Raw genomic sequence first — 12,655 nt, 5'->3', positions numbered from 1 at the left:
CGTGTGCGGCGCGGCACTGCGCAGAGCTAGTTGTGGTGATTCCTTCGTTCAGAACGCGTGTACACTATTCAAACAAAATGGGGTGCGGTGAATTCCTAGTTAAATATATTCTCTTCATCGCCAACTTGGTCTTTGCTGTGAGTATGAATCTGTTTTTTATTTTGACATAATTAAAATTGTTGAGTATGTGAAACTTCGAAAAAATGAAAAATTTGGGAATTTTAAATACAATCGAAAATATTTTTACCTGTAATATATAACTACAGTGGTTAGCGTGATTATTTCAATGTTTTCCTCTATACACTTAGTAGTTGAGAACTCACTTTATTAATTTATTGAATAAATCATTCTACGACTTATTATTTTCAAACTTTTGAATAACATTTTGAAAAGAAATACCCTCTATCATAACTGTGAATCGAAGATGTCTAAATCGAATTCCCATCAATTTGTTCACATTGGAAAAGTATAACTACCCACCTTACAATTTTATTCAAACATTTGTATTTAGGACATTATAACATTTTTTTTTAATAATTACGAAAGAAAGGTAAGAGCTAACCAAGTCGACCCATTGAGTGGTTTAAAGCGGGTGGCAACATGAGGCAAGAGAAGGCATTATCCTATAACAAGTGGACCGGTAGGTCCAAGCCTACCTTAGGATTATAATGGTCACTCTGAAATACAGTTTCCCACTTAACAGATCCTACTAAAACGCAGGCCCAGAGCAATTGAATAATAATATGTTTATTGTCCGCATTTACTTATTTATACTGCGGCAATATTAGCCGGGTCATATTAATTTCTAATAATATAGGTGTACAAAACAGTGTCACTCGTCGGACGGTCCTTACCGATAGCGATAAGATAACTCCGATACCGGCACAGATAACGATTAGCGTCGGTACAAATACACTCTATATATTTCAGAAAATTATTCCAAGAAACTGCTTTTTCTAATCTTGTTTTCGTTTGGGGCTTTTCGGGCCGGAAGTCAGTTTCAGAGCGATGTAAACAGTCGCTCAGATTGGACTCTTATGCCTATTGAACCCGCCCTATATGACGTCCTTGGAAAACAACAAAAAACTATAGTACTAACTGCATCATTAAAGGTCTATTTATATATAAAATGCATTCATTGGATTAGATTGATGCATTTGGTTTTAGCTATTCGGGTCATATAAAGTCGATGGTTGCTTAAGAGGGATTTCATAAATTAAAACCAGTATTATATTATAAATGTATATCAAAATTTTATATAGGAAACAACATTTACCAAAAAATAATTACTGGTATCTTTGTCTGTACCAATTACAAGGACGTATGTGTTTACGCCACTAAGCAACAGTTGGAAGAAAAAAATTGCAGTGGCGAAGTGCCCATATAATCAGATTCCCGCCGATTTCCCTTTCGTAATTTATGTAGAATCTAATTATCATCAGAATGATATGAAGACCCCATTTATGCATATTAGTACCTACATGTTGTGTCGGGGTCCCTTTCTGAAAATTTCGCCCTCCGCCTCTGCAATATTGTCCTTTCAAACGGAATATGACACATACTGGTTACATGGCCCTTGTAAATACTGGTATTTTAGAATAAAAAAGAAAGTCTCCCGCTGAAAACTCAGTACAGTGACCTATAAAAAAGTGGTATTGCAACTAATGATTTCTTATGTTTACGCGAATGTTAGACATTGAAATAAAAACTATTTAAACGGATTTTATCGCGGTTTTTTATATTATTATTTTCTCCCGACGTTTCGAAGACTTTGCAGCCTTCATGGTCACGGGGGACTGAGGTGTTGTTCATCCGTAAAGTCAAAGTTACAATATCTACCTACATTTTTCAAATATACAACTTTTTAAAAAAATTTATCTGTTGACGGTCCGATCTACGCAGAATGAGCTCACAGTGTCTTGAGGTCTGGCAGCCGGTCTTTTGGGATCCGATTTAATTAAATGTAGAACAGGATCCCAGGCTTGTGCAAGCTTCCAACCATCTTCCCTATTGAAATTTGGGTGTTTTTAATTTCAATAGCCTCGCGAATCATCCTAGGCAGGAAGCGGTGTTCTTTGGCAAGGATTTGTGGCTTGTCTAATCGCAAATAATGATTGGAGCCTCCTTCAGAATGTTCAGCGACTGCAGACTTCGTAGAGCGTCGGTGTTTCACGTCAGCTATATGTTCTTTTACGCGGGTCCCTATATTTCTTTTTGTTTGTCCTATATAAGAGAGGCCACAGTTGCAGTCTATCTTGTATACACCCGGTTCTTGCAGAGGTATATGGCACTTGACAGGTGGTAAAATTGACTAATCTTCTTAGGCGGCTTGAAATAGGTTTTATTGAAGCACGCTTCAGGATGTAGCCAATCTTGTCGGTGACTCCTCTCACATATGGTAGTACAACCGGAACACGTTCAACTGTGGCTGGTTTCACTCGGTCTCTGTGACGGCGGCGTGGAATTTGGAGCTTGTTGTCTCGCAGTACTTGCTTGACATGTTGTAGCTCAGCGGCCAGGTGTTTCTCGTCACAGAGTCCTCGTGCTCTCTGAAACAATGATTTGCCCACGGTAGCTAACTGTTTTGGATGGTGGTGAGATTCACCGTTCAGATATTTATCAGTATGGGTCTGTTTCCGATACACAGTATGACTTAAGGTCTGATCAGGATTACGAATGACTAAAACATCCAAGAAAGCAAGAGATTTGTTGTGTTCTAACTCCATAGTGAATTGGATTTTATTATTGATGGAGTTAAGGTGATTTAAAAATGCAGATACTTTGTCCGATGGTAAAATTGTGAAAGTATCATCTACATACCGTTTGTAAAACTTTGGAGAGACCGGTGATGTTGTCAGGGCTGTCTCCTCGAAGTCCTCCATGAATATATCGGCGACTACCGGAGATACAGGGGAGCCCATCGCTACACCCTCTACTTGTACATAGAACTGATCATTCCACAACATATAGCCAGATGTAAGGGGCAGTGTTGGAGTAGTTCTGCATATTCCACAGGTATGTTATTATCTACTAACTTCTTAGACACAATTTTGATGCTATCTTGTAATGGTAAGCTCGTGAAGAGAGACTGGACATCAAAACTGACCATTGTTTCATTGTCAGCTAACTGTAGGTGTTTAATGTCGCTGACAAATTCGTATGAATCCTTCACAGATGCTCTAGTGTTTCCTCTGAGGGGTGAAAGCACTTTTGCTACGTGCTGAGCCAATCTGTAGGTTGGTGTGTCGATCTGACTCACAATGGGACGTAGTGGAGCATTTAACTTGTGTATCTTCGGCAGTCCATACAGTTTAGGCGGTTTTGCACACGAAGGAACGAGTAAGTTTACGTCGAGATTTAATTTATCGGAGTAATTTTTATTAAAGTGCTAGTAGCCTTCAATATCTTGTTAGTCGGGTCTGATTTGACTATTCTATACGTGCTTCCATCCGATAAAAGTTGTTCCATTTTATGATTGTAGTCTGACGTATCCATTACTACTGTCGCATTCCCTTTATCTGCACGGAGAATGGTAAGGTCTTTCCTTGATCGCAAGTTCTTCAAAGCGATATATTGATGTTTTGGAAGATTTGGTTTCGGCATTTTCTTTTGACGCAAAATTGACGAAATGTCTTGGCGTATTGCCTCCGAATCTTCCTTTTTTATATTATTCATGAAAAGACTGTTCTCAACATTGCAAATAATGTCTTCATACGAGAAAATAATAATATAAAAAACCGCGATAAAATCCGTTTAAATAGTTTTTATTTCAATGGTATTGCAACTGTTTATGGGCAGTCATGAGGCCATCATCATACGAGCAGTTTGCTCGTCTCATCATTCAGTTATTAGACCAAATCCTTGTCTGTATTAGATATATTTGGCAGTCGAGCTGCTGGTTACCGCTGCATAGGCACAGCATTTGGATTATAAAAATAACTCAGAATCATTTTTATTAAGGGACTTATCATGAAACGTTAGGTCATTTCCATTGTGGCGCATGAACAATTAGAACGCGACCTTGATCTCATATCAACTATCACAACGCTGATAGCGACGCTTGGCATGACTTATGATTGTTTAAATTTTTTTGCATTCAAATAGTCTGTTTTTAATTGAATTTAGGTACTAATGCCGCTGCGCCAGCTTTGACAATCATACTCAGGACGACTAATGAGTGAAAACTGAACCCACTACCCTTCGGCTGATAGGCATTTATACCTCTGCCTGTTAGTGACACAGTATTTGACATAGATTACCATTTATCATCCAAGTTTACATACTTTTACCTCTTTGTTACTTGACTGGCTAAGGCGAGGGTGTCTGCTATATTTTATACCCAACTAAATAGCGAACACGCAGCCACAAAAATAGCTGAACAAATTTCAAAACTTTACATTTTTATTTACTCATAATAAAGTTAATATAACAGCTTTTTGCAGCTAAGAGTTATCATGTCTTACAGCGCCGAACGCTCGATAATGTAAATCATACATAATAATAAATGCACCTTCAGTATACATTACCTAAAATAAATTTTAACTGACCTTATGTTACTCCTGAAATTAATTAAACGCTTCTGTACATTCCAGTTGGCAGGCCTGGGGCTCCTTGGTATTGGTATTGCAGTTCAGCTGCAGATCTCTGCTATCACGAACTTAATAACAGACAGCAGCTTCCAAGTGGCGCCGATCAGTTCTATGGTGGTTGGAGGGATTGTCTTCGTCGTCGCCTTCTTCGGATGCTGTGGAGCTATCAGGGAGAGCAACTGCATGCTCGTCACTGTAAGTTATAAAACTTATAATAATATGACTATCCACTTTAATGAGGGGAAGACGTAAAGGTCAAACTGTTGCGTCAGTGTAGAATGCACGAGGTTTATTTTTTAAGTCTTAATTTTAATTTCGGGGTTTTTATCTTTGGCAGACATGACAACCCCATCGTAACTTGTTACAGTATAAATACATAGCTATATCTTAGACTTAGTTTACATAAGAATTAATAAATGAGTCGAAAAATTAAATTAAAAATTAAAGGTTTAATTTTTACAAAGACCATCTGCTGGCGTCAACCTCCTTTAACGGTACCAAACTCGGCTATTAATGTCAGAAAATGAACAAAACGATGTTATCGGTTTAGGAATCACTCGTGTACCTCACGGTCCGCCCAGACTATATACTACGATAAATCCTAAGACATGATTTGAAGATTTAATAACTTTTAAAATATTTATTGTGGATTATAAAATTGTTAAACATAGGTCAATTAATTTCTAATGATAATTGTTCAGTTGTTTGATAACCTTAACTCCTGTTTCCAGTATTCAATCTTTATGCTGGTGTTGATGGTCCTCAAACTCACGCTGGCCGTGCTTATCTTCGTGAAGTTGGACGACGTGGTGCAAGAAATCCCGCGGTGGTTGAACGAGGTTTTCAACAGGGATCCCATCGGATTCCATGAAATCGAGAGGACGGTAATATTCAGTTGACAATTTAGTGAAGATTTGCTGCGCACGTATAAACTTTAGTTCCCATGATTTTAAATCACTTATAGCATTCAGGCATTATATAAATTGCTATTAGGCATCGCGCTGACGCTGTCGCCAAGATTCAAGCGTCTTGTATGAAAATGATAGATGCTTCACCAACTTTGATAGCTGTCAGTTTCATTTTAATGTAATGTTTCTCAATAAGTTGACATAGTCCGATTGCACCTCAACAAAGTGATTTTTAGGATCGGATCATCACCTTTGACATACAAATTAACAAAGTAATACTATTTACAGTATATAATGATACAATATTTAATATTAAGGAACTATGACTGTTATAGGGTTAGATATAACTGCAGTCCTACTTGAAATGAAACTCACAAGGCGGATATAGCTGAACAAATTCAAAATTTCAAAACGCCTTTAAACTTTTCTCAGTACCGAGTTTTCTTCAAGAGATTTCAAAGGGTTCACTTTATTTTAGATAAAAAAAACATATATTTCCATTTAAGTATATTAAAGCTTTGAATTTGTTCCGCTACTTCCGTGGCTGATTGTAGACAAAATGAGTATCCAACTTCAAAACTAAATATTGCGTCCGCCTTATCGCGAATGATTTCGGTCACTTGATGCCAGGCGTTTTTGGTATGTGACGAATAAACTGTTTATAATATATTGAATGCTGTATTGTTCGCGAACTCTTCAGTTTCTTAGAGACGGGCGTCTGGTATGTGGCAAGTAAACTGTTTATAATTAATACTAAATATTTAATGTCGCAAGGTTTTATTTCCTGGTGTATGACGCCACACTGTATTGTGTAGATTTAGTAAGAACATTGAATTGTATGATACTCTGCCGTGATTATGCACAAAATTATGCACATGTATCAGTACATACAGGTAAAGTAAACACATATATATTTTCGTTACAAAATGTTATAGTCTAATGACGTCAGTTTGAGTTCGTCCATGACGGTAGGTACAAACACTCCTTCGTCCTTACCAACTCTACACGAGAAATAATCGATTCGACCACAAGCGACATTAATTAATAATAATATGTTTAATATTAAAACACTTACCGTCAGTACAGCGCTAGGACAAGGTGGACTTGATAAAGGTCGCAGGAACTCGTTGGAAGCAGGCCAATTTTAACAGATAGAAAACTTTAGGTTCGATGTATGTCCAACAGTGGACTGTCTGTAGCTGATGATTAGTAGTGACCGTGTACATTCTTCCTCCAGTTCCAATGCTGTGGTCCCGCGGGTCCCGTCTCCTATCTCAACCTGAAGCTGCCGGACACCTGCTGTGCGTCCCTCCCTGCAACATTGTCAGCAGCGACAACTTCTCCGGCTGCAACGGCATCTTGCAAGACTTCTTCAACACATTCGGTCTGGTCATCGGAGTGGTGGCGATCGTGGTTGTCGCCATTGAGGTAATCTATACAGCGTGTTAGAGGTTCCTCACGTAGTTGTTACGGGGTTAGGCAGAGGCGCAACAAATTTTCTTCACTTCATTTTCTATGAGGACGTAGAAAAATTGTAGTTATAATATTATGATGTTAACATATTATAACATATAGAGGTAGATAACGCGATAGTTTATTAACGTTTATTAAATAATTTCAGTTAGTTATAAAACAATAATTATACAATCTTCAAATTCTATTTTCAAATATTGGAAAGATGACGGGTCAACTTAAGTCTCTATTTCGGTAAGTTAACTCTTAACTTACCGAAATAGAGACTCTTCTTATGTGGTGTTAGCTCCACATAAACGAACTAACACACTGTATACGTACTTACACCTTATCCGTACATTATGCAGATTGCTAATTTATTTACCTAGTCGAAGTCTTCAAGGTCAGTTAGTAATACATATAAATTATAACAAATCAAAATTAAAATATTATTTTTATCTTTTTTATAATTAATTTGAAGGCTATCCATCTCGTGCAAGTTCTTATAGTAAGCGAAATTGTAATTAATTAATTCATCCCGCGTAGTATACCAATAACTCTTCGAATGAAGGATCTCATTGATAAATATGTCTAATCAAATATTAACCTATTTCAATATCGTCTTTTTAATTTTCGAAACTATTTGACGTAAAGAAAAAGTGGTAAAAAAAACATACATACAATGAGATAACATAATCTCTTTTCAGTATTTATGTATTTGGGACACTCATTATAATGATAATGTTTATATTAAGAATTACCAACGTTATTTCCAATGTGTATGCTCATTCGTCACATAATTTTACAAGATTCTTCCACAAAGACGTCCACACCGACCTGCTATTTTATTGCCATATCGGATTTTTATTTATTTTAATCTGTGTTGTTTTTTCAGCTTGTGGCAGTGGTTTTCGGTCTGTGCCTCGCGAACCACGTGCGCAACAAGAGCAGGAGAGCTCGCTATTAGTTGTAACTAACTTTAAGTTAATTTAACACCTTAACAATGGACATATCAATGATCAAATCTGTCTCTCAGGGCCATATTAATAGATGCTACTACTCAATATCGCTCTGAAGTGCGATATCATTCGTGACAAGTAAGAGTTGATTGAGGCTTTTTCATAAACAGACATTAACAACATCTCAAGTGATATCTTGAGTCATAGTATATGATAAATTTTGACACTAGACCGCGCCGACTCAGCTGGCGTTTGGATGACGGCTCAAGTTTTGTTTATAATTGAATACGTTGAATGTCTACTTAAGATCTAACTCAAAAGTGAGATCGGTTTATTAATACGGCTCTACGAAAGTGATAGCGTTTGACAGATTTACAATATCTATGTTAAGGTTACTATTAAAATATATTTACCTAATTAATATTGTTTGTTTTATTTAGCCCTTAATCAAATTGGGGTTTTAAAGTAGATTTAAACGGGAGGTGGCATTGACGATCTCAGGGCGCGTCCTAGTGCTGAAAGACTCGTATACAACAATCCTGTATATAGAGGACCAATATTTTATTTACATACCTAGATATCAGTTTTAACCGGCGAATCCTACTAATATTATAAATGCCAAAGTTTGTGAGGATGGATGTATGTATGTATGTTTGTTCCCCTCGCGAAAAAACTACTGAACGGATTTGGATGAAACTTGACAGTAATATTGGTTTTACATCTGAATAACACATAGGCTATAATTTATAATGATTTTGTGTAATTTGGTCATAATATAATATTAATAATATACATATCAAGTAAGTCGGAAAAAAAATATTCCGGAAAACTCCTTCACGCGGGCAAAGCCGCGAACCGCAAAAGCTAGGTATTCATATACATTTTATTGCTGTCCATCCTCTCAGTGCTAAAGCTCGTTTTACGGAACCACACTTGACATCCGTTAGACCCTTGGGTAAGGTTGGTGAAAACGAGGATAAGCCACACAATAGCTAAAGGAAAGTGTAGTGAAAGTAACCGCTTATGTAATCTAGTAATTTGCATGAGTACTATGAAAGGTGCTAATTTACAACAAAATAAAGACTGCTTTCGGATATCGGTCTCGGCCGGGTCATGAGCGGCTCTAAGAATTAAAGAAGCTGTAGAGCTATTCTGTAAACATAATACTATGACGCTTTCCAACTTTAGGCAGGTGCTTCATTACCTAGATAAATTCTCCGACTAATTTATGTGGGATGCGAACGTTTGGATGCGAGTGTTTAGGCGAAAATGTATATTGATCTTTTAAATGAAAAAAATGTCTAATATTCCCGTAAATATAAGAAATCATTAGGTATACTGAACTAATAGAACGGATATGAAAACTGCAAAGCGTAGTGTATTACACATGGCTTTTTTAACATAGGAAATCTAAGGATGTCTGCCGGATTCGTCCGTATGTTTAAATCGTCCTACCGGCTAAAACCCCGGCATTCGCCTCTGTCCCTAATATCGAAGATCGCGGAGTGCGCAAGTGCAAGCAAACGCAACCCTCAATTACATATGTCTTAACCAAACCATAGGATATTTGTGTATTGGTATACAAAGCAGGCCATAGCTTCCCTTCTGCACCCTCTTATACCGATGCTGTTGTTTAAATTATAATCAAAAGTAAAGTAATTTGGCTACAAATTCAAAACGGTCTCCGTTAAGCTATTAGACAAAACGGCTACAGCCTGCCAAAAAACTGTCTTTGTATACAATGGTACTATTGACTCGATACTGTTTATATAGCGAGATGGTTAACGGCACTGCCGGACTGGTCGGGTGGTCAGTGACATTGTAGCCGCTGCAAGCGCTAAATTCTATAATGACCGTATAAGTGCAATAAGGATGAAATTCGCGCGTGGAGTAGGTTTATTTATTACAGAATATTTAATCTACAAAGGCAGAAAAATAAAGTATTGATTTAAACTCTGATTATTTTATTATTTTATGAAGGTATACCATAGTTAGTGAACAAAAAATTTAATGTGATGAAATATTCTCAGGCATTTTAATGAACTAATTTTATTCAATTCAATGAAGAGACGAGTGAAATTCATAATTACCAGTAATTACAATTTTGTACAGTAATTAAAATGCAGGTAACAATATCCTTCAAAGTGGAACACCGCAGTGCATGCTCACTGTAATGCTTACTAAAAATAGTCATGGCGATCGTAAACTTTGCCCGGTTCTTGCATACGAAAAACGTATAATCTACAAGGGTTAAATACAAAAAGTAGAAATATATTAACTATTCTTTTCGATATTTTATAAATAGTCGTATTCGTAAATAGTCTAAGTTCGTAAAATGACGAATTGTACAGTTTGAAGTCAACATATAGGTACGCAAAACTGCATATTCTACATTTTACGATGTAGCTAGGTAGAAAGTAGGCTGACTCTCGTATCGCGATCAACTTTTATTTATCTGCCTTTGTCAGTCGACATGGCACAGATGCAAACGTGAGCAATGGTCCGCCCCCCGCACTCGAGTCTATGAGGTAACTTGCAAACTATTCGCAATATAGGTTACTAACGAGAGACATACTTTTATATGAGAACATAACACGAATAGATTCAATTGTTTTTCATATTGTTATCAATATTTAATTTTGTAGAATACAGGACTATAAAACATTCCAAATGAATTAAACCTGTGTTGACAGTTTTCAAATTGAGAAAAACGTGAGCATACGACTATGGATCAGAATGCTAGGTTTAAAAAACAAATTAACGAGAGCCTAAGAGTGAGACGATTAATTTCTTAATATACTTAAGTTTACATAAATAAAATCAATAATGTAATCAATGTTATTCAAAGCGCTTCATCCGATGAATTGTCAAAAGCTATGCGGACGCTGGGCGTCGGAGCCCAAATAAAAATCAATTAAAAGAGCAGTTCTTTATGTGGCAACGTGGATGTAACGGTACGAGTGTCGTGATGTTTGTCTGTCTGACTGGAGGTCAACGACCGAGGGCGCCCGAACCTGTGCCCAAATAACACCAGTACATTTAGTTTTACATTACCTGTTATACGGAAATATTACTTCATATGTTATACTAAATTTATTGAGAAAACAACTATAGCTTAGCGGAAATAAAACAAACGATTGAGGCACCTAGGTCGCAGGTTCGGGCGTTCGGTCTCAGAATATCATATCTGACTTTCCATTGTTCTTTTAACTTCTGACTAATATTATACACGCGAAAGTCTCGGGCAACGTTAGGATCTTTGTAAGTTTGTTAGTAGACGTTTAGAAGTAAACGTTGCAACAATAACACGGGTAGAAAATATCCTTGTTTTAGACGTAGCCTATTACCAATCTACTTTTTATGCCGCCAATTTGCTACCAAGATAAATATTGGAAATTTTAATTTTTGTTTCAAAATAGTTTGCTCTGGATTCTTGCAATGTTTCTAGGACTTTTGTAGTGGGAATAGCTGTTGGCGCGGGCGAATTCACGAGCTGCACTTAGTTAACTATACTATACTTATAAGGCAAAGGTTTCCGGTACTATAATCTTAGTGTGGTCGAGGATCAAGACTCCGAAGATTATGTTTATCTCACCGGTTTATTTGTGGGCATGGTAGTGCCCCCGCCAAAACAAGCCAGAGGAGACAGAGCATCTCCTAACTCAAAAACCTATTATTTGACCGTGTTGTAAACGAGAGTATATTTAGAATATTTATAGTTTCGGCTTGGCTTCATTTCTGACCTGATTATGGCCCTAATAAAAAATCTTGGAATTAATTTCCGTGAAAGGATTTTGCTGGGCTTCCATAACTATTTACAAAAAAGAAGAATTCCTGATTATTAATTTACTTTAAACAGCCAAAGATAACGGTAACCTCCGTATTGTTGACCGATGTAATAACATGCAAGTGAAGTTCTCACATGCCGTCTGTGATTGCAGGTGCAATTATACAGCAATATACTTTACAACGTGAGAACAGCGGACGATAGCCACAATAAGAAGGGATAGTGCCTCTGAGAGCAGCGACCAATGACTCTACTAAGAGATATATTCGTGTATTAGATACACAAAGAATACTATGAGAATTTACGACGCAAAGGGCGCTCGAATATAAACGAATAAAAACACATACGAATCGGCAAATTTATAGATTCCTTTTAGCTTTGTTTATGTAACTGCTGATCAAAGTAAAGTTGTATCTTAATTAACCAATTACATGGCGCTTTCTATGCCTACGCACTGAGGAGGCTGTCATGCCGATAGCAAAACAGACTTTTATTATAGCATTTCTCTGTACTTGGCTTCCAACGTTATTCACTGTGTTTTCAGCTGACGTATGCAAGAAATTTTACTCAGTAGATGTGTTTATTTCTGCCACCAAGCAGCATTGGTAACTGGAGGTTATTAATCGAATATTTACGTTTCGTTTTATTCCAGTCCAACACAATAAGGGAAATGATAAAAAGATTTATTGACAACTATTTCGGTGGTAAAACATAATTTATAACAAACACTGATACTAATGAATTATTACCACAACAGTGCGAATAATAGGGCACACATACCGTACTAATTGACAGTAAAAAAAAATAAAGCACGGTACTAAATAGGTACAAAGTACAGACTACCTAGATAATATATAAAACTTGCTAATTTATTAATAATAAAATAGTAAGTATGTGATCATCAAACACCAAGTACATATCATAAACGAATCTATTGGGAGATAAAAAGAGCACTTGATA

At 36.7% G+C, this 12,655-nt stretch overlaps 1 protein-coding gene across 1 annotated transcript; it reads left to right on the top strand.

Moving 5' to 3' along the window:
• Nucleotides 1-8,331, top strand: LOC115452673 (CD63 antigen; the record flags this gene model as incomplete). Its single annotated transcript, XM_030181263.2, is given in 6 exon segments — nt 1-137; nt 4,593-4,784; nt 5,321-5,473; nt 6,735-6,804; nt 6,807-6,925; nt 7,845-8,331. Coding segments are annotated over 6 exon segments (666 nt in total). The 3' UTR covers nt 7,917-8,331.
• Nucleotides 8,332-12,655: the final 4,324 nt, after the last annotated feature.

This window comes from Manduca sexta, unplaced genomic scaffold, assembly GCF_014839805.1.
Source record: "Manduca sexta isolate Smith_Timp_Sample1 unplaced genomic scaffold, JHU_Msex_v1.0 HiC_scaffold_895, whole genome shotgun sequence".
Taxonomy (NCBI): Eukaryota; Metazoa; Arthropoda; class Insecta; order Lepidoptera; family Sphingidae; genus Manduca; species Manduca sexta.
The sequence above is the reverse complement of the archived record's forward strand: the minus strand, read 5'-3'. Positions and strand labels throughout refer to the sequence as shown.